Raw genomic sequence first — 23,009 nt, 5'->3', positions numbered from 1 at the left:
AATCAGGCAATCTTACCCCACAGATGTTCAGTCACAGTTGGAGCTGGTGACTCGGTAAGTCGCTGCGTTAAGCTGAAGTCATTTGCATATTTGTGGAAACCATCTTGGACTGTCGTAGCCCTGTGGCATGTATGTAGCTTCATCCCGCTTAAAAAAAGCAGCAGTTGTGAAGGGATGGCAGTGATGATCTGATATTGCATGGCAGTCAAAGAATGCTCCATCTCCATATAGGGGCCCAGTGTCGGCATTTTCCTTTCCTCCGCTCACCCTTTCTTGATTTCTTCTCTGAAACGGGTAAAACTCTGATTGTCAGCTGTCACAACCCATTTGTGTCAAGCTGCAGCAAGTTGAGTGTTCTTGTAGACTCTGGGTTGACTTGCTGTTGACCTCCTATTGCCATCAATCTGCATCAACTTCCTTCGACCTTGGTGTGTCCAACACTAGCTATCACACCTTAGTCAAAGGCTTTGTGTATTTCCCCCTCTTATCCACTCGCCGTCACTTGCAAACACTTCTTAAGAAGCCTTATAAGCCTTTCTCTCTAACCCTTCTACGCGTTTGGGTCTTGCATTTTGGTCATGTTTCTTGTATCCTATCTGACCTCCATTATACACAGCTTTGGCTGAAATTACGTCGCTATCATGTACCGTCACACAGAAAATTGCAAAAACACAGAGGAAGAAGATTAAATAAGTTCAAATGGCAAAACTGACACCAAAACAACTTAACAAGGGAGTGAGTTTTACACCAGGGAGCTCTTTCATATGGAATCAACTGTTCTGCACTACTTATCCAGGTGTGGTGTTTTGTGCTGTGTTTGCAGGTTTGGATATCGACTTGCTGGCTGTCATCCCAGCCTTCTCCAGACATCCTTCCCTCAAACATCTGATGCTGGGGAAGAACTTCAACATCAAGGGCAGGTAGGGACCATGTTGGGCCCCGGCATGCGGCACCAACGCTGGTGGTTGTGAACGATGGCGGCAGTGATGAATGATGGCCATTACAATTAGGAGGATGGAGGAGGGGGGATTGTGGTTTTGAATGCAAATGTCACTGTGTTGATGCCGCTGTTCTAATTGAATACGTATGATGATGAGGAGGAGGAAGATGATATTGAAGGTCATAAATAAAACGAAGAAGATGATGGTTATGCACTGAGATTACCATGCCTGCAACGGTCGCAAAGGATGAATGGTACAACACCATTACTTTCCTCTGTCCTCACAGGGTGCTGGATGAAACTCTACAGAAACTAGTTCAGCTGGTGCAAGAGGAAGAATGTGTGAGTTGTGTTATGTAACACGTATAGTGTATATACACACACACACACACCGTATAAATCCATGTAATTCACAGAAGTGTGCCTACACATGCCTTTCATGCTGATTTGCACCCACGTAGACACACACTTAACCCTTCAAGATATCATGGCCATACACACTCAGTCACACACATTGACATAAACACGTACACAGAACAAACACGTGCATGAGCGTCCTGTCCTCTGCTCACTTTATTCTCAAGGCTCCCGGGGATCTAACTCTCTCTCTCTCTCTCTTGCTCTCGCTCTCTCTCTTTCTCTGATCTGCACTGCAAACCCAGCATGACGACTAGCTTGCTCAATTATTTAGTGCAGTTGGTGGTGATAGCTCACGACCATGCACACGGATAATCAGTACAGGCTGATGCATGTGTGCCAGTTTACGAACACTCACGGAGGCACACAGACGGGCATTAATGTGCTTATTACACACATGCACACACACACACACACACACACACACACACACACACACACACACACTTTGATCTATGCTTTATGCTAATGACACGCTTCCCTCCACCCTTTCTCCCTTTTCTACCTTGCAACCGTCAGGCGCTGCAGTCACTGTCCTTGGCTGACTCGCGGTTGCGCCAGCGGGGCACGGTGCTGGTCAATGCCCTGGGCTCCAACGCCTGCCTGCGGAAAGTGGACCTGAGTGGCAACGGCCTGGAGGACGCAGGGGCCAAGATGCTGAGCAAAGCCCTGCAGATAAACACCACGCTTCGGTCCGTGTCCATGCATGTGTGTGTTTAAGTGCACCTGCTGAAGCATAATGCTGTTTAGGATGACTACTTTGGTGGTATTGATGGGAAAATCATGAGGGATGAAATGCAGCTCTGTATCCATATAAAAATTATTTACCCTACAAGGTTCCCATGGACATGAAATTCCCGGAACATGTATGACATTAGAAAAAAAAATTCCAGGCCTGGAAATGGTTTGGAATGAACAAAGTTTTGAATAGCCTGTTTTTGGCTATGGTTTTAAATGTTCATAAAAATCCCAAAACATGTCTAAAGTTACATGGAATACGCTCCTTGTGTTACCCATTTAAAATCTAGTGCTGCGCAGCGTGACCATACAGACTTAAACTACTGTCACGTGGTACACTGGCGTGTGCTTGGCAGCAGGACTGTCTTAGCAAGTGAGTATAGTTAGCAAGCACTAGCACTTTGCTAATCCATAAAAATGGCCGGGGAAGTGCGTGTTTAATAACGTATGGCTTTCAAATGACAAATATAATACATGGCTCAAGAGAGAGGCAGACTGTAGCAGGACCGGATGTAGGCTCTGCACCAAAACGTTTAATGTTGGCAACATGGGGGAAGCGGCTCTGGTCAGCCATGCTAAAGGGGGGAGTATGCAGACAAGCAAAAGTCCGCTAAACAGACTGCTAGCGTCAGCACATATTTCAGGTCGGTCCAGGCCAGATAATGTTACCGCCTCTACCAGCACGGCAAGCATTGGTGGCAAGACAACTTCCAACCGATGCTCAACCAACCCGCTGCTGCATCCAATCATCTGCATCCAATGATCTGCTGGGGAGCTGCTGCCCATTGTTACGACGGTCCATTATTCTGAAACCCAAATAGTCTGAAAAATATCCAATTGGACCGAAAACCCATTAGTTCGACAGCCTGTTTTCCCTAACACAAATGCCCACTGCTCCAAAAATACACTCTGTGGGGTTTTTTTTTTTTTTTGCCCTTAATATCCTCATGTATTTTGACGTGCAAACGCCAAGATACCATTTATTACTAATTTGCATGATTGGTGTAACGTTAAAAGCACGTTCTTTTAAAAAAAAAATCGATGCTCAAACATTTCCCTCTGACAAGAACTCTGGCTCCATGCGACTTTTAAAGCCTTCTTAATGTTGCTTCTTGGTACAAACGCCGGTTTCACAAAAGAGGCTCCTCCGTACAAGACGCTGGATCGTTTTTGGTTTTGTACACCCATTAGTGACAGTGAAGTCGTCCAGGCAGGCTGGTTATGCAATGATGCTCGAGCAAAGCTTGAACAAAGCTCTCCAGCGGTGCTCCATGCTACATTTTTGCTGCACTGCCTGTGTTAGGGCATCATAGCACTATGTAACTAAGAGCCTCATTATTACACACTTTGATCGCTATATAGGCCTACCTGTTTTAAACTACCTAAAGTCATGGAAATATGGGTAAAATATTGTGGAAAACTTTTGAAAATTCATCAGTAAAAATGTGTGGGAACCCTGAATGAACCAAGAAAAAGCTGGTATCAACAGGGAATCCCTGTGAAGAAAAAAAAATACAGAGGGGGTGGGAATAACGAGAGAAAAATCAAGATGTTAGCGGTGGCTTAAGGGAAGAGGACATATTGGCATTTTTCAGAGGCTGAAGATCAATGTTTCCCTCCAAAGATGGAAAATTCCCAGTTGCGTCATGTAGAATATGAGCTAGAACGGAAACGGGTGTGTGTTTAGTTATGGGGTTGGATAGATCGCAATGGATGGATGAAGGGAAAGGGGGCCGGTGGCCTGAAGGTAAATTTACTGTGTCAGGAAGGAAGAGATGGAGAGACATGAAGACAGCTGGCAGAGCCTTGGGTGTAAATACAAACACGGGGAGGCAGAGGAGGAATGACTGCTAAAAAGAAGACCGGCAGTTGAGGATTAGAGCGAGAGAGAGATTTATCAATTTGTTAACTATTTGATTTTGGGGGTAGCAAAAAAAAAAAAAAACGGGATGGAAGAGAAAAAGAGAGAAAGGAAAAGAAAATCGGTGGTAAATTCAAACTAAATCAGTCCTCCGTAGCAGATCGAGTGTAGGTGGAGAACGGCCTGGTGAAATACAGACGCTCATTAGCTGTGTAGTGCCGGTTCACGCATTGCTAATGTTGTGTGGGCTAATTCCGTGTGTGCAGCTTAAAGCACTTAACAGATTCAACCCTGGTGTGATGTATTTGTACAGCTGAATTGACAGATAAGTGCTGTAATTGTGTGTGTGTGTGTGTGTGTGTGTGTGTGCGCGCGCGCATGCATGCACGCGTGTATGTGTCACAGTAGCATCTTTTGGGGTGTTCAGTTCTAGTGGCTTTAAAAGGGACTAACCTATTTATCTGTCTCTTGTCTCTCTCTCTCTCCTTTTGTTAAACTTATTCTCCCTCTTCCTATGCTATTTTTTTAAAAATGTGTGGTTCTTCAAAGGAGTGTGACGTGGGATCGCAACAACACCACCGCGACAGGCTTCCAAGATGTTGCACGAGCTTTGGAACAGTAAGATGTATTCATGCACACGCTCACAGGCACACAAAACAATTCTACAAACGGGGGGGATGCTAAAAAAAAGTGTCACTTTGTTTGAACTGTGCAACACACACACACAAACACGGGTTAAGCTACACACTCACCTCTTCAAACAAATGTAACTCCATCACTGGCAATGAAGGTCAGATCACTAAATCTGAGCCTAGCTGTCCGATGTTTACTCCTCTTGCATTGCGTTTCATCACTCCTCTGACTTGTGTGCATGTCATACTCCGTTGCTGTTTGTGTGTGTTTGACAGAGAGCACAAAAAATAGAATATGTGAGCCTATGAGTCTGCATGTGTGCACATTCATGTGGTGTGTGTGTCTTGAGTATCAGCAATAGAAACCCTCACCACCGCCTGGGGTTCTACCTGTTCTCGTTTTTAAGGGAAGATAACGCTAATCATCATTGCAGGTGTAATTTATATGCATCTCTCTTTTTTTTGTTTACTCCATCCTCTCCATACCTTCTATTCTCTATCTCCCCACCAGTAACTTCACCCTGCAGTACATGCCCCTCCCCCTCAGTGATGTCACACAGGCGTACCGCAGTGCCCCGGAGAAAACGGAGCAAGCCATGACCAAGGTGAAACACACCCTGGGAATAAAAGTTCAAATGTGTCTCGAATTTGTAATCAGTCGCATTGAATTTGCAACTTGAAACCATAAAAGATGCACTGCAAGGATTTTTATTGATTTTTAATATTGGTTTTAGTTATTCATCATCCACATGCAGTTCGTAAGGATTTCATACTGCGTGCTTTGGGAGAGTACTTGATTTCAGTTTCCTTTATGTAGTTTTTGGAGCTCAGAGATCTTTGAGGACTGCTTGGGTTTGCATTTTCAGAGATAATTAGACAACGCAGGGTCTGTCTCCCACCTGCCTGCCTTCAGCGAATCAAAGTTCCTCTCTGCTTTGCTTATTACCATGCAAATGGACTTGTCTTCTGTCTCTTGCTCATAGTGCTCTTGTAAACAGTCCTTTTAACTTCTCAGCATCTAATGTTTGTGTGCGTGGGTGCGTTGGTGCGTGTGTGGGTGTGTGCGTGCAACAGATCCAACGTGCCCTCCTGAGGAACAATCAGACTCAACGTTTCTCTCAGAAACAGGCTCTCAGGCTGCATCAGGGCCTGGTCACCAGCACTGCTGAACAGGTAGGTGTGTGTGTGCACATGCAGCTGAAAACAAAACGTGTGTGTGTGTGTTTCTGTAGCTAAAAACAAAACAAAATGTTAGTTTGTTATGAATTAACTGGCACTTGGTGAATGTGTCTGTTTGCTTGAATAAACGTGTGTGTGTGCGTGTGCGTGCGGTCGCAGGTGATGGAGCGCCTGTGTGTGCGCGTGCAGCAGCAGGTGTGTGTGTTAAGAGGCTCTGAGGAAGGAGAGGAGGTTCAGGCGGCCAGGCAAATCCTCAAAGAGGCCAGGAACTCGAGAGCTGTGAGTGTATTCCGGGTGTCTGTGTATTTGTGTGTGTCTGTATATCAGTATGTGAATGTGAGTATGTCCATATGATTTATGTGTTTGTGTGCGTGACCATTTCAAGTGACGTGAGCTTTTAATTCATATTTTACAATGATTTAACCGTGATTGTGGCCTGTGTGAACAGATTCATCCTCTGTAAATGTAGAAGCAACAGACTTGTTTTATGCTTTTATACTCGCAGAGCTTCATGTGTGTTGCTCTTTGTCTCTGTATATCCAGCTTGTCAACTGCCTCTTTAATTTGGTATTCTAACTCCTCCTTCTGTCTTTCTGTTTCACTATGTATATATGTGTGTGCGTGTGTTAGCTGTACCCTTCTCTGTGTGAGCTGGCCCATGTGCTGTCAGTAGATGGTCCTGTCAAACAGAGGCTAGACACGCTGGCTGGAGAACTGGCCAAAGCTGCTGACAAAGAGCTGCAGGTAAAGATGGACAGACAATGAATGAACACAAGTCTGGACCTTGTGAAAGATGGATGGATAGATGGGTTTGAGGTGTGATCAGATCCGATCACGTCAGTTAATGTTTTTATGGATGATGAATGAATGCAGAGTTGCAGAGATATTAAAGTTGCACTAATAAATGAGCAAATAGAGGAAATCCCTCTGAATGAGTTATGGAAGGAAAAATGCATGCAAACTTTCAGATGAGCATTTTGCAGCAGACTGAGGGGAACTGGGTTTATCATTACTTTGTAATGACATTCAAGCTTTTGTGCATCCTCAGGTGATCGTGGACTCCATGGTGTCCCTGTGTTGCGAGCTGTGCCCCATGTCCTCCTCAGCTGCAGAGAGACTCAATCCACCTCTCTCATCCATCTCCGAGCAAATTTCCATCCCACGCTCATCCATTCGCAACACCCTGATGGAAAGAGCCGCCGAGGACATCAACAAGATCCTTGAGTAAGATGGAAGGAAGGGGCCGGTTGGGACGTCCGAGCATAGCAAAACCGTTTGAGTTGAAATAGTAACTGTTATTTTTCAAATCTTCATCTGTTTATCTTCCTCTCCCACTCTGTCTCCCCTCATTTCAGGGAGGTGAAGTTGTCCGTGGTCTCTTATTTGACCAACTCCATAGTGGATCAGATTTTACAGGAGCTGTACAACACGCATAAAGCTCTGGTACTGGTAATATCCCATTTACTGCATGACTTTTTGGTAGATTCAGAGGTAGAAGAGTCATGAGTTGGATGATTTAAATGTAATTTGTTTTAGTATGTTCATTTTCCTGTGAACTATAGTGTCATTCACTCACTCGTTTTCATAGAAGAGGAACAATGGTGTATTTGTTTTTTGTAAAGCAGAGTAACATTCAAGTTAACAGTAACAGTAGCTGGTTCCATCCAACTTCCATATAAATTTCAAACGGATAATTAAAGGTAAAAAAAAAACTAAAAAAACATCCATATTAAGGTACGATTCCATCAGTTGTATTTGAGCAAATAAACCCCATATGTGCATACTTGGACACCCATGAGGGAAGATGGACTAGTTAAATGAAGAAACAGCTGATCATGTGATTAAATTCTAACCGCATTTGGGGGGGGGGGTTTACGTGGTAAACGAGTTTCCATTTTGTTTTTATTGAATAAAACGTTTGTCCGCCTCAAGTGAGCACATAAACCTTTATGCAATTTCTAGGGATTTTATTTGATATTTACCATTTCTATCGGGCTAATTTTATTCAAAACAACAAAATTTGCATCAAAAGTTGGATGGAAGGGCGTCCAGGTAGTGTAGCGGTCTATTCTGTTGCCTACCAACACGGGGATCGCCAGTTCGAATCCCCGTGTTATCTCCAGCTTGGTCGGACGTCCCTACAGACACAATTTGGCCGTGTTTGCGGGTGGGAAGCCGGATGTGGATATGTGTCCCGGTCGCCGCACTAGCGCCTCCTCTGGTCGGTCGGGGCGCCTATTCAAGGGGGGGGGGGGGGACTGGGGGGAATAGCGTGATCTTCCCACGCGTTACGTCCCCCTGGCGAAACTCCTCACTGTCAGGTGAAAAGAAGCGGCTGGCGACTCCACGTGTATCAGAGGAGGCATGTGGTAGTCTGCAGCCCTCCCCGGATCGGCAGAGAGGGTGGAACAGCGACCGGGACAGCTCAGAAGAGTGTGGGGTAATTGGACAGGTAAAATTGGGGGGGGGGGGTCCAAAAAGGAAAACAGGAAAAAAAAGTAGTTGGATGGAAACGTGGTTAGTGTTAGCATCAGAGGTCATGGAGGAGAAGTAGTTTTGCTGTTTCCAGACGTGATTCAAATCTTAGGACTCAGTCTTACCCACATGTATTGAGAACAACGTGGCAAAAATTATTTTAAGTTTCTATAAGCTGTAGTCATATTTACTTTTAGCATTCCATCACATTTTGTTGGATCTCTTTTAAAGGCTTTCTTTGACATTCAAGTCTTCAGAGATTTGAAAGTCATAGAAAAATTTGCCTTTTCATGCAAGGTTTGAATGGTCCCCCCCAGAAAAAACCTAGGAACTGCCAATTTGAGGAGTGGACTACCATTTACTGTAAAGGATGCACGGCAATTCATTTCTTTAATTTTGTCAGCACAGGGGGTTGAAAGATTTTAATAGCTAACCGCAGCGTTCAATTTTTTTAGTCATAAGAAAATATTGCGCTATTAGCTCCGTTCCAGAAACGGTCTGAATCCGCCTCTGCAGAGGCATGTGGGTGGGTGTAAGAAGCGGAGGCAGAGAGGGCAGAAGAAAGGAACTTGATTAAAAGTTAACAGCCTGACTGGACGCCACAAATCCTTCTGCTTCACAAAAATAAATCACTTAACATCGAGGCACTTGGTGGGACGCAGAAATATTTGTTTGGCCGTGTCAGTGTTGCACTATTCTTTATTTGTCATTCAGTTCAGTGTGTCTGCCGTTACGTCACATTTCTCTTTTCTCTGTTTTGCTGCAGTGACAGTTTGTCCTCTATTATACCTGGCTATATGCTTTGATAATCAGGAAGATGGATTTTATTCAGAGTCTTTGTAGGCATTGCAAAACAGTGGAAAAGAACTGTTTGTTTTTTAAGCTTCTTGGATATGTGAACACACACACCCCTCTTTGGAGACTGTTGGAGTGTTAACATATATTAAGTTTTTCTGTGTGTCCTTGCGTGAGTGTCTATATATATTTTGCTTGTGAACCTGTGCATATGACTGAGTGTGTGTGTGTGCCTGAAATTGTGTTTATTTACGTGTGTGTGTGTGTGTGTGCGCGCGCGCGCACCTGTGTTTGATGTGTTAATTGCCCCAGCTGCGGCAGGTGTCTCAGGCGAAGCGCTTGGATGATGTAGGAACAGGGAGACGGACGACCATCAGACACTCCAGGATCGCAGAGTCTCTGGAGTTCCCTGACGAGGACTTGGGCATCAACCTGGGCATAGTAAGTCTATTATGGCCCAGCTGCAAATGAGCCACAAGCTGATGTTAGTATGTTTTCAGTTGCAGAACCCAATTCTTCCACGGTTAACATCGTCATAGCTTTCATCATTAGGCGGCATCGTGGGCGCAGTGGTTAGTGCTGTCGCCTCCAAGCAGGTCCTGGGTTCGAACCCCGGGGTTGTCCAACCTTGGGGGTCATCCCAGGTCGGCCTCTGTGTGGAGTTTGCATGTTCTCCCCGCGTCTGCGGTGGGTTTTCTCCAGGTGCTCAGGTTTCCCCCACCATCAAAAAGACACGCATGTTAGGGTTAATACTCCTGTCTGTGCCTCTGACCGAGGCAATGGGAAAAGAACCGGAGTTGGTCCCCGGGTGCTGCATGGCGGCTGCCCACTGCTCCTAGCTACACAACTAGGATGGGTTAAATATAGAGCATAATTTCCCCACGGGAATTAACAAAGTATAACAAAATCAAAAAAGAAAACTATCACCAATGTCTATTCAAAACTAGTTTGAGACACCATAGCGTTAATTCCACTTTAAAATTTGATTTCGTTTCAACACTATTGTGGTTGTCGTATTTGGCAACCTTGATGTGTGTGGGTCCTCCCGCAGTGAGTTTCAGTGACTGCTTTCTGGCGACTTGTGTCGTATGGGAAAGATAAGATAAAGTCAGTGAATCCATTCCAGTTAACGCCTTCCTTTAATTCTGTCCATGATAGAAGGGAAAATCTTCTTCCTGTGATGTCTGAAATGTATGTTTTATACTCATCACCATCAAATCAGCCGAATGGGGAGCCCTCCTTGCTTAATGTGTAACCATGGAGACCGTATCGACCCTTTGCACACTTCCGTGATCTTTTTTTGACCCCCCCCCCTTTTCTCCCCTATTGTACCTGGCCAATCACCCCGCTCTCCGAGCCGTCCTAGTCGCTGCTCCACCCCCTGTGCTGATCCGGGGAGGGCTGTTGACTACCACATGCCTCCTCCGACACGTGGAGTCGCCAGCCGCTCCTTTTCACCCAACAGTGAGGAGTTTCACCAGGGGGACGTAGCGCATGGGAGGATCACACTATTCCCCCCAGTTCTCCCCCCCCCCCCAAACAAGCACCCCGACCAACCAGAGGAGGTGCTAGTGCAGCGCCCAGGACACACCCACATCCGGCTTCCCACCCACAGACACGGGTAATTGTGCCTTTAGGGACGCCCGACCAAGCCAGAAGTAACATGGGGATCCGAACCAGCGATCCCCATGTTAGTAGGCAACGGAGTAGACCACTAGTCTACTACCTGGACGCCCTTCGGGCACCTTTTTGCCAGAAATAGTTGGTGACTTCTGCTGCGCATTACGACGGCAAACAATGGCAGAATCCAGAAAATCAAAGGTTTTGTAGTGTACCTCTGTTATCTGACTAATTCATAATTAAACTAATTATGTTGGCTAACTGTTAACTGTACAACAGTTATTGGCTAGGTTCAGAGAAGGAGCGAAACATTCAATAATGCTAACGTGGGTAGCCAACGTTATCTATTGTCAAACGTTATTTACCTTGATAATTGTGCACAAATTCATTGTTCAAATAAAAAAGAAAGAAAATTCTCCCTTTTCAATTTTATTAACTTTTGGTGAAGAATGACACTGCAATCCTTACAACATCAGCGAAATTGAATTTCAAGAACAGCAATCCTTACCACCTCCACGGTGGTTGAATGGAAATCAATATACACATCGCCTACCCACTTCTGGTTTCTGAGAAAAATATAAATGATCGTTTAGTTGGAAACTGCAGGATGTTGGAGTCATAAGGGTGTATGCATAGTGCATAGGCAGGTTATGAGCAATAAATAGGTCCTGTGATGGCCTTGCGGCCTGTCCAGGGTGTCTCCCCGCCTGCCGCCCAGTAACTGCTGGGATAGGCTCCAGCATCCCCACAACCTTGAGAGCAGGATAAACGGTTTGGATAATGGATGGATAGATGGAATTGTGTGACAGAAATTATGAACCTGAAAGGATAAAACCGGAGTGAGTGGTGAAAATGTGAAATATTCCCAGGAAAATCAGGAAGGTTTACAACCATGGTGATCACGGGTATTCCTCATCTCTGTTATCTCCTTTGGTCAACAGGACACGATGGCCATCAAGAAGAGGACCTCGAGAACCAGAAGGATCCGTCCCGTCTCCACCAGACTGAGTAAGCTTAGTTTCATTACCGAGACCTTCCCCGCTGACAGCCCATGAGAGCTCATGCAACCCTTTACTTTTAAAGTCAGTAACAAGGTTGAAGTCAATTGACTTTATATTTAATAAAGTGAGAAAGTGTTTTACTGCTGAAATGTCAATGAAAAATGTTAGACAAAAAATAGCCCTCGTCGCGCTTTTACAACAGAGTTATTGCGAGTAAGTGCTTTTTCATAAGTTAATGTATTGCAGCTGCAGTCGAACTTTGAACCCACTTAAATGCGTTTGTGTGTTTTTGTGTTGAACCTTATTTTCAGTCACAAGTGAATCGACCGTAAACCGGTGGACATATATAATATAAAATGCTGCGAATAAAAGCATGGAAATTACTTCCATTTGGTCACCATGCCTTCTTCCTCATCCTAGGCCTGGGCGACGACCCCAACTCCTCCCCTCCCCCCACTGCTCCCGCCCACGCCACCCCCCTGTCTCGCTCTGCATCATGGGAGTGCTTGTCCACCCTCCCTACCAACGGTTCACCCTTGCGTCATGTGACCCACGTCAGGCCACGCCCTCCCCGAAGACACAGGACTGGGTACCTTCCTGCTGAGTCTGTGAGTCACATGACCTGTAAAACAAATGGCTTTGTTAAAGGGATAGAAAATATAACATAAATACATACATGGGCTGATAGCTTGTAATACTGAGATCCTTAAGGAAAAGTTTCAGGCATGTTTGAGCAGTTATGAGTGTTTCTGTATATCTGTTGTAACGCCACTAGGAGGCGCCATGCAGTCTGAGAGCGATGCATGCCTTCACATAAACTCAATGCTGAGAAACTCCACCGGTGTCACTCTTCAATACAGAAGAGAAAAAACGTGTAAAGCCCAAATCAACTTCCACAGACCAGATGATGGAAAGTGACTGAAAGGCAGCCAATATGAATCAGACCAACAGTGTCCTTTAAAAAACACGTGGTGTAATGAGCTGCCATCCTAGTGCTCTCAGTCTTATTGGCAGTGTGGTGAGCTGATGTGACGTCAAAGCATTTACACAAGACATCCCGGGGGATAGTTTACATGGAAAGAAGAGGGCTTTTAGAGCTGACAATAAGGAGGAGTTGCGAAAAATCCAACGGGACCTTAAGGTGAGAATCAGGGAGGCTAAAGATAACTACAGGAGGAAGTTGGAGCAGAAACTCCAACAGATCAACATGAGAGAGGTCTGGAGTGGTATGAAGATCACCACTGGTTTCAGGCTGACTGGCAGCAGAGGAGTGGAGGGCAGCTTTGACAGGGCCAATGAACTTAATGGGTTTTTTAACAGATTTGACACAATGACCCCTCCCCGTTCCCCCCAGTCTCATCTGTTGCCTGCCTTCATCAACTGTCAATTTCACTGCACCCCCCCTCCTTATATCCCCCCAGCCTCCAGTGGGGGCCCTACCCCCCCCCCTCCCTGGGTTCCCAGACTAATGGACCTCTCCAACCTGATGACCCCCCCTCCACACACACACACACACACCTGTAACACCTACAGTTTGCTTCATGGTTGACCATGTTAGAAGACAGTGAATGAGACTTCACGCAAGCAAGGCGGCAGGCCCGGATGGTGTTAGCCCCAGGGTGCTCAAAGCCTGTGCCCCCCAGTTATGTGGAGTGTTCCACCATGTCTTTAACATGAGCCTTAGACTTCAAAGGGTCCCCCTGCTGTGAAAGATTTCCTGCCTCATTCCTGTGCCTAAAACACCGCATCCCAGGGACTCCAAGGACTACAGACCGGTAGCATTGACTTCACACATTATGAAGACTCTGGAAAGAGTCATCCTGGACAGCTTCGGCCCACAGTCAAGCCACACTTAGACCCCCTCCAGTTCGCCTACCAACCCCGACTGGGAGTTGAGGATGCCATCATTTTCCTGCTTAACCGTGCCTACGCCCGCTTGGATAAGCCAGCAAGCATTGTGAGGGTCATGTTCTTTGACTTTTCCAGCGCCTTCAACACCATCTGGCTGGCTCTACTGGGTGAGAAGCCGGCAGCAATGCAGGTAGATGCCCCCCTTGTGTCCTGGATTGTTGACTACCTTACTGGTAGACCACAGTATGTGTGCTTGCAACACTGTGTGTCAGACAGAGTGGTCAGCAACATGGGCTCCACAGGGGACAGTCCTGTCCCCTTTCCTTTTCACCCTCTACACCACAGACCTCAACTACCACACAAAGTCCTGCCATCTTCAGAAGCTCTCTGATGACTCTGCTATAGTCGGATGCATCAGTAAGGGTGAGGAGGCTGAGTACAAGGCTGTGGTGGGAAACTTTGTCACATGATGTGAGCAGAACCATCTGCAGCTCAACATGACTAAGACAAAGGAGCTGGTGGTTGACCTGAGGAGGGACATGACACCAGTGACCCTGTCTCCATCCAGGGGGTCAGTGTGGACACTGTGGAATACTACAAGTACCTGGGGGTGTATATAAACTGGGCTGGGCTAAGAACACTGATGCCCTCTACAAGAAGGGACAGAGACATCTCTACTTTTTGAGGAGGCTGAGGTCCTTCAAAATCTGCCAGACAATGCTCAGGATGTGGTGAGTCTGTAGTGGCCAGTGCTCTCCTGTTTGCTGTTGTGTGTTGGGGCAGCAGGTTGAGAGTAGCGGATGCAAACAGGCTTAATAAACTGATCCGTGAGGCCGGTTACATTGTGGGGGTGGAACTGGATTCTATGGCAGCGGTTTCTGAGAGGAGGACGCTGTTGAAATTATGTGCCATCATTGACAATGTCTCCCACCCACTCCATGACGTGCTGGTTGGGCACAGGAGTACTCTTAGTAATAGACTCATTCTGCCGAAATGCGCCACAGGAGGTCATTCCTGCATGTGGCCATCAAACTTTACAAGTCCTCCCTCAGAGTGTCGGACACTCTGAGTTAATGGTCATTGAACTGGCCCTTCGACTTGTTTTACCCTGTCGGGTTTTGTTTGTGCTGCTTGTTGTGTGCTGCGGTAGTGTAGTATAGATAGGGTGTTATATGTTGATATATTTTGTTCTTATTTCTATTTCTTATTTTATCTTTTATTTCTATTTGTTTCTGTTTGTTTCTATGTTGTTGTTATCTTGTATCTTGTTAGTTTTTAGTTTTTTCTTATTAGAGCGTGAGTGTCTAATAGAACCCAATTTCCCCTCGGGGATGAATAAAGTATTCTGATCCTGATTCTATTCTGATCCTCCTGGAAGAGGACATTCTGATTAAGACTGACTTTCAGAGATGGGCAGCTTAGTTGTATGAGCTCTTTATTTTCAACCATTCGCATGAATTGATAGTGTATATGACATGTATGTTCTCCGTGTGTTCAGCTTTCCTTTAAAGGTATACTACACAAGATGTTCACCTTAATCCAGTTTACGTTTGACCCAGTGGGTGAAGTGATATTTTTCTGGCGTGTACTTCTATCCCATTCACTTAGTAAATTAGCTTCTCCTCTGACATTTGCACCCGCAGTCTAACCCTCCTTTATAAATGTTCAAAGTTTATCCTAGAGGAGAATCGGGAGTTGTGAGAAAGGATGAAGAGAAGTCCATTGTCAGACAGAAAAAGCCCTGGTCTGCCTCCCAGATAGTCATGGATAAAATAAGGGCTTTGATAGCATGAGGAAACACACTCATCGGTTGTCTGGAGGGAGCACTAGCTTTGCTGATGTCCACTTTTCTCTTTCAGTGCACCAAATGGCTTGTTCTGTAGCACCCTTTACACCGCCAAAGTATAGCTCGACGAATGGGATGGATATGATCTAATTATATTTCTGGTTGTTAGCCAAAGTGCTGCCAGAGTAATCAGTATAGGCAAGACCTGCCTCCTTCAAAGTCGACGTCCTTTCAGTTCAGGTTACAAGGATGTCCAGATTGTCTTTTCTTTCTGAGTAACGGTGCGACTGCTAGTGTATTCAGCAACGTTCTCCGCCCACTTTCTGAGGAGGCAAATTTATTTGTATGGCTCTAAATCCATTGCTGTCTCAGAGGACTTCACATCTACACGATAAAAAACATTTACATGGTGTCCAGATAGCGTAGCGGTCTATTGCATTGCCTACCAACACGGCGATCGCCAGTTCGAATCCCCGTGTTGCCTCCGGCTTGGTCAGGCGTCCCTACAGACACAATTGGCCATGTCTGCAGGTGAGAAACCGGATGTGGGTATGTGTCCTGGTCACTGCATTAGCTCCTCCTCTGGTCAGTCAGGGCACCTGTTCAGAGTGGAGGAGGAACTGGGGGGAATAGCGTGATCCTCCCACGCGCTACGTCCTCCTGGCGAAACTCCTCACTGTTAGGTGAAAAGAAGTGGCTGGTGACTCCACGTGTATCGGAGGAGGTATGTGGTAGTCTTCAGCCCTCCCCGGATCGGCCGAGGGGGTGGCGTAGCGACCGGGTTGACTCGGAAGAGTGGGGTAATTGGCCAGGTACAATTGGCGAGATTATACGCAGAGGTAGGGGGGAGTTGGGGTAAGTCAGACCATTTTTCTTTCGATTTACATCTCTTGCACGTCCATGGGCGTCAACCTTACATAGGATAATCTTTTTACGGTGGAGGGTTAGTTTGCTCTTTATCCTATTACAGAGCCAGGGAAGCTTGACACACATTACCACACAGGATTTCTCCATGGCTGTTTGACCCGTTTCATTCTTCAGAGTGGAGGTCAATAAATCACTCACCCATCTATTATCTATACTTGCTAGTGGGTGCTGGGCGGAAGGCTAAATCGGTCATTTCTCTCTCTACTTACAAAGTGCATTTTGTACATCAGAATCCATACTATGCAATTTACATGGGAGCAAGCTGAAAGTAGGTTGAGTAGTGTGTGTGTGTGTGTGTGTGTGTGTGTGTGTGTGTGTGTGTGTGTGCGTGTGTACAGAGAGTAAATGACAATGTCATCAAAAGACATAGAAATAAAAGAATTATTGAATGTTTTCAAACTGACTGGTAACCGTTGTAAGGACTTTAACGTCCGCGCTCCTCCTGTTGCCGGTTGAAGTCCTGGCATCAGCTACTCGTATAAATTTAAGTACCCTGAGAAAGCGAAGATTCACGAGTGTTAGCTGGCCTCCCTCGGTGTTGTGAGAACAGAGTTAGTGTCACTGCTGTATTTCTGAAACCCAACGCATGTGGCGGTTTTCTGATGGCACTGTAAAATATATATTCCTCCCCCAAATTTGAACCTGCCCTCGGGTGTGAGAGTCGGGTCCTTCTCGTGTCCTCACAAGAGCTGCGGAGGAAAATGAACTCGGGAAAACAATATTCACCCGTCGTTCATTCCTTGTTTATCCCTCTCGTCTCCAGTCTGCCACTTTCTGAGAACATTTGTCACTTATCTCGCTCTCACTGCCGGTGGCCCTTTCCATAAATCATTTACTTTTTAAATAAGGGAGCGCCTGCGTTGTTGTCTATGATTCAAATGTTTATCGCGCTTGCCCATCTCGGGGGAGCTGTGGGGCAATTTGTAACCCGGTGTCTTGTTTGCTCAGAGGCTTCGGAAGAGCTTTTTTCTCTAAATCGGTGCAAAGCTGGTTAAGGAAGCGCCGATAAGTTGTTAATTGCAAATAAACCTCTCTGCATTTATCTTCAGTCGACTCGACTGTTGTAACGTTATTTTTACAGGTCTCTCCAAAAAAATCGATCAAGCAGCTGCAGCTAATCAGAGCGCTGCTGCTGGAGTCCTTACCAAGACCAAAAAAGTTGATCACATCCCTCCAGGTCTGAGGTTGTTACTCTGGGCTTCCTGTCCGTCAAAGAACTGATTTTCAAATGCTGCTCTTGGTTTAGAAAGCACTGAATGGTTTAGGGCCAAAATACATTTCTTATCTTCTCCTGCACTATGAACCATCCAGACCTCTGAGATGGTCTGGGACTGGTCTGCTTTGTGTCCCCAAAGTCAAAACTGAACATGGAGAGGCAGCTTTCAGTTTTTGTGCACCACGTATCTGCAACAAACTCCCAGAAAACTGCAGTCTGCTGCAACTTTTGTTTTGAATCCAGGCTGGAGGAGTTCCTGTTTGCTGCTGCCTTTTAGTCAATCAAATTTGAAGCTTTTGGTTATCATCTTACGCTGCGCTACAACTTTCACTCACTTCTTGTTTTTAAGTGTCTTTTTATTGCCTTATGTTGCTTTTACATTTTGTCTTAATGCCTTTTATGTTTTATGTAAAGCCTTGAATTGCCTTGTTGCTAAAATGTGCCATACAAATAAATTTGTTTTGCTTTGCCTCTGTTGGCCGGGGATCCGGTTCTGACAGCCGGCCATTCGAAGCGATACAGCCTTTTGTCAGCCTTTCAGTTTTTTGTTGACATGGTGGCATTGATCATTCTAATCCTGTTATGTTTTTTTTTTGCACTGTGTGTGTGTGTGTGTCCATGTGCACGTGTTTGCGTGAGTGTAGCATTGTTCAGAGAATGGCGGAGTCAGCTTGCTTGAAGATGGATTACCTGATTTCTACAGCAAGAGAGTGCTACCTGACAGGTACTGGCAGACTGAGTTACTCAACGTTTTGTTTTAAAATAGGGATGAAGAGCTGTTTAGGACTGAAACACAGGCGCACTGTCAGGGTAAATATATTCCACACTAGGCTACAGTACACGTGTGCTATATCGAGATACTACACCGAAGACAAACGTAGCATACTAAGTACGGATGTCATGAAATCTGAGCCTATCAAGGCTCATTTTAACTGATCGATTAGCGATATTAAGTCCGATCAAATTCCATCCCATTATCCAAGCCACTTATCCAAATTAGGGTCGCGGGATGCTAGACCCTATCCCAGCAGTCACTGGGTGGCAGGCGGGGAGACACTCTGGACAGGTCGCCAGTCCATCACAGGGCTGACACTCACACCCAGGGACAAGTTAGTCTGGCTGATTCACCTGACCTATATGTGTTTGGACCGTGGGAGGAAACCAGAGCAGCCGGAGGAAACCCACACAGACACAGGGAGAACATGCAAACTCCACTCAAACTCGGATGAAATTCTGACCCTCTATTTATTTTGTCCCTTCTATTTCTGTCTGTGCCAGCTGTCATATGGGTGTCTCACTTGGTCATTATTCGTAATTGGCATCAGCAAGATGGGTGTAAAGCTAGGCGGGTAAAACAGCTATATTGTGGCACTATTTTACCCCCCCCTTTTTTTCTCCCCAATTGCATTTGGCCAATTACCCCACTTTTCTGAGCCATCCCGGTCACTGCTCCACCCCCTCTGCTGATCCGGGGAGGGTTGCAGACTACCACATGTCTCTTCCGATACATGTGGAGTCACCAGCCGCTTCTTTTCACCTGACAGTGAGGAATTTCGCCAGGGGGACATAGCGCATGGAAAGATCACGCTATTCCCCCCCCAGTTCCCCCTCCTCCCCCCCTGAACAGGCGCCCCGGCCAACCAGAGGAGGCACTAGTGCAGCAACCAGGACACATACCCACATCTGGCTTCCCAGCCGCAGTCACGGCCAATTGTGTCTGTAGGGACGCCCGACCAAGCCGGAGGTAACACGGGGATTCGAATCGGCGATCCCCATGTTGGTAGGCAACGGAATAGACCACTCTGCTACCCGGATGCCGTACTATTTTACATTTTAAGGTGAAATCGGCCAAATAGCCGCTTGTAATGTCTGTAATGCCAGTGTTTGGCAAGGCGATAATGACCTCACTACGTTTTGACACGACCCATATGATTATAGTCTTGATTACTTTGTTGAAAAATAAAAAACAAACGTTTAAGGAAGGCCGTTATGCCCCCCCCCCCACCCCTTAATGTAGAGCGATTCGGTTAAGCATAAATTACCTGATTTGGATCTGTTTTACTACCTTTTGTTGTACTTTAACTGCAGCAGTATTTTTCCGTGGAATATAGATATTGCATCCGGATTCAGATCAGCAGATTCTCAGTAATAAACATCCCTAATACTGATATAAGGTTTAGTAATACAGACCGTGCATACATACTGTTGGCTACAGATGAGATTTGATTGGCTACCATCAAGATGCACACACAGGTACACAAGACATTTTCTTCTACTCGGACCCTTGGTCACTCTGTCTCTCTCTTTCTCTCTTTTTATCTTTCACTGTCTTTCCATCCCATCCCTGACCCCCCCCCCCTCTCTCTTTCTTTCTTTCTTTCTTTCTCCATGGCTCCCTCATCTCTTTGTCGCCATTACCTTTTCCACTCAATTTCTCTCTAACTCATTCTATTTTTCCACCACGCTCCCGATCCGTCCTCTGTCTCTTTCTCCATCCTTATCAGTCAGCTGTCATCCCTCCATCAGGCCCAGTCACTAAGGCGGAAAAAGAGACGCAGCATGCTGTCAATCTTCTCTGGCTTCCGCAAGAACCGCAACTCTACCATCTCCAATCAGGACAGCGAGTAAGCAGGAAGTGGAGGGATGAGGGGAGGAAGTTGCAAAAGTACCATTAAAGTATACAATAAAGAGTAATAGTAATTTTAAAGTACTCCTTTGACAGGCATAAATGTCACTGCGAGGAGTGGTAAGTTCTTTCTTTTTTTAATTCATTTATTATTTGGATATTGCATGGCGTTCTACAATATACAGTTGTCGAAACAATATTCAGTATAAATTCAACATACAGTATATAGTAGAAAAGTATTCAAACAAAGTATAGCATCTCTGCATATCCGCACTTTCTCAAATAAGATGCACAGTATAGAAAAAAAAATACAATACTTGAAATTAGATCCACGTTTTCATTTTTATTTAAGTAGACCCTTAACCTTTGGATGCTCCCTTAAACATGCTTACATTTCAGTTCACAAAAGATCATCTCCAACAAAAGATGGGTGCTAAGGAGTAAAGTATTTGACACATTTTTCTCATAATTTTTCCAAACTTTTCCTGTTGCAGTTTTAAGGAGAAAGTTATTCCTTCCTTTGTTTTGAATATCATCCATTAAGTCGGCCTAGTCATCGGTTGAAGGTGTTTCTGACTTTAACCACTTTCTGGTTTAAAAGCCAGAAATGGTATCCTAGATAGAGACGAGTTTTCCCGCCCTTACCTAGGACGCCGGGGTGGGTGCATTGTTCTTCTGGTCTAATCATCCGTAACCAGATGTAAACATGCAAGCCTAGATCTGTGATATCTCCACCAACATTAAACATTCAAACTGGACATGAGAAAATCAAAAAATGGTTCAGGGACACGTTGTGCGGTGCGTGGCTGTACTAATACACGGAAACGCCTGAATGAGTGGTTGGATAGAGAGTGTGTTGCCCATCACCCTGCCACAAAACGGCAATGTCCCTGCTTTCCATTGCTGTCCTTCCACAGAAAACCAACAACAGAGTTTGAATCACGGATGTGGTTGAAGGCTTTGAATTTGAAGAAACCACCGAAAACATCTTTGTTCCCATCACTTCATTGCCAAAAAGCCAACCAAAGAAAACCCTTTCCCTGAACTGTGGTAACTAGGTAGCTACTTGTTACACCAGAAAAGAAAAGCATAGGGTGGCCCGAATGCGGAAATGGACCGGAAGTGCCGCGTAAACTTGTCTATATGTCCCCAAAGTGTTTCAGTTCTTAATCGGTATTTTAATGGTGGAGATCATTGTTGCAGCTTGAATTTTTTTTCCTTTGCTTCAACGTTTCCGCGTGGGGTACTTTCAGGGAGCTCTTGTGCAATGACACAACCGTCAAAAAAATGTCAAACAAAAGTCAGAACTGTAGGTGGTGAAGAGGTGAAAAAGGGGATTAAGTGAAGACCAATAATTAAAGGGAGATAATATTACTTGGGGCACTTGTGATTGCTTACATTGACATGAAACAGGGTTAGGCGGCTCTGAACTTGGAGAACTGCTTGTTTCAGCTATCTGTGGAGCTTACAAACTGAATTCACCAGGAAATCTCTGTAAGACCAAAAACAGATGATGCAACTATATCTCAATTAAATCCTGCTGCAGCAGAACATGGGAGATCTGCGACTCGGACAGGAGGTGAGATTTACTGTAGTCTAAACTAGAAGACCCGGAGAGAGCATCGCACAGGCAGAAATATGGCTGACCCAGATGCCAACGACTACAAAAAGCATTTTAATTACAGTAATTAACTTCTTTTTTTTCCTTTTTTTTTTGTTGCAGAATTTCACTTTCAGATTACGCCTCTGTATTGGAGGGGGTTAGTCACCAGTTTCATTATGCTGCACCATGGCCTGTAATGTTTCCACTGATATAAGAGGGGCTTAAGAAATTGTTACCATAGGCAGTGGATCCTGCATACAATACATTATTATTCCAGCACGAAAAGTCAGGCTGAGTGCGAGCGTGATCCAACATCAGCTTTTCTCATTTTGACTCGGGGCCTGTCCAACCTCGGGCACACTGTACGACTGGTCATTGCATGCGAGCAGTGAATCACACACAAACATCTCTTTGTTCTGTATTTGCCTGTGTGTTATGTCGGTGTGTCTGCTCCAGCTGCGCCTCAGAGAACGTTTACTCAATGATTCAACACCCCAAGGATCCTGGGAAGATGGAGGTGGCGGGTCAAGGAGCGAATGGGAACATGCCGTCACCTCGACCCATGCAGGGAGCGCCGCCGCACGGGTTGAGGGTTGCTAGCCCGCCCTGCCTCATCCAAAGACAGGTATGTCTTATGTCCTGACCAGGACAAAATCAACAAAACCAAGAACAGAGCCCCCCCCATGTCCACTTCACCACTCCCAACGCCAACCTCGACACCCTTTTAAATGACAAAATAACGTGGACATGTATTGTGTAAAGTATATATAACATTGATATTGGATCTTTCGGATGGAGGTGTGCCAAAGAAGCAGCATTAACAGTACAAATGACAATTGTTAGTGTTGGCTCTGTCTGTCTGTCAGTGCTGATAAGTCAGAGACATTATCTTGTTAGCTGCAGCTGTGTTTATCCTCCTATGCTAACGTCAAACAGTACCCAGACCAGCCTGCCATGTTTTTAACCTTTACATGGTTTTTAACCTGTGGATGTCAGCAAACTCGCTTAAACTGTCTAGTGTTGGGTGTCCAGGTAGCGTGACGGTCTATTCCATTGCCTACCGACATGGGGATTGCTGGTTCGAATCCCCATGTTACCTCCGGCTTGGTCGGGCATCCCTATAGACACAACTGGCCGTCTCTGCGGGTGGGAAGCCGGATGTGGGTATGTGTCCTGGTCGCTGCACTAGCGCCTCCTCTGGTCGGTCGGGGCACCTGTTCAGGGGGGGAATAGCGTGATCCTCCCACGCGCTACGTCCCCCCAGTGAAACTCCTCACTGTCAGGTGAAATGAAGCGGCTGGCGACTCCACATATATCGGAGGAGGCATGTGGTAGTCTGCAG

General features: G+C 45.7%; 1 protein-coding gene across 1 annotated transcript in view; it reads left to right on the top strand.

Moving 5' to 3' along the window:
* carmil3 (capping protein regulator and myosin 1 linker 3) overlaps positions 1-23,009 on the top strand; it is a 130,098-nt gene that overhangs the window by 85,271 nt on the left and 21,818 nt on the right. Inside the window, exons 19-34 of the mRNA XM_056293867.1 lie at positions 824-920; positions 1,228-1,282; positions 1,877-2,049; positions 4,506-4,574; positions 5,100-5,193; positions 5,663-5,761; positions 5,927-6,046; positions 6,398-6,511; positions 6,816-6,991; positions 7,123-7,210; positions 9,350-9,478; positions 11,599-11,665; positions 12,079-12,266; positions 18,083-18,162; positions 19,943-20,062; positions 22,124-22,292. Coding sequence (XP_056149842.1) covers positions 824-920; positions 1,228-1,282; positions 1,877-2,049; positions 4,506-4,574; positions 5,100-5,193; positions 5,663-5,761; positions 5,927-6,046; positions 6,398-6,511; positions 6,816-6,991; positions 7,123-7,210; positions 9,350-9,478; positions 11,599-11,665; positions 12,079-12,266; positions 18,083-18,162; positions 19,943-20,062; positions 22,124-22,292 — 1,838 coding nt within the window. The remainder of the gene's footprint in view (positions 1-823; positions 921-1,227; positions 1,283-1,876; positions 2,050-4,505; positions 4,575-5,099; positions 5,194-5,662; positions 5,762-5,926; positions 6,047-6,397; positions 6,512-6,815; positions 6,992-7,122; positions 7,211-9,349; positions 9,479-11,598; positions 11,666-12,078; positions 12,267-18,082; positions 18,163-19,942; positions 20,063-22,123; positions 22,293-23,009) is intronic.

Source organism: Lampris incognitus, chromosome 14 (assembly GCF_029633865.1).
Source record: "Lampris incognitus isolate fLamInc1 chromosome 14, fLamInc1.hap2, whole genome shotgun sequence".
In the NCBI taxonomy this organism is placed as follows: Eukaryota; Metazoa; Chordata; class Actinopteri; order Lampriformes; family Lampridae; genus Lampris; species Lampris incognitus.
Note: the sequence above shows the minus strand (reverse complement) of the source record. Positions and strands in the feature narration are given on the sequence as shown.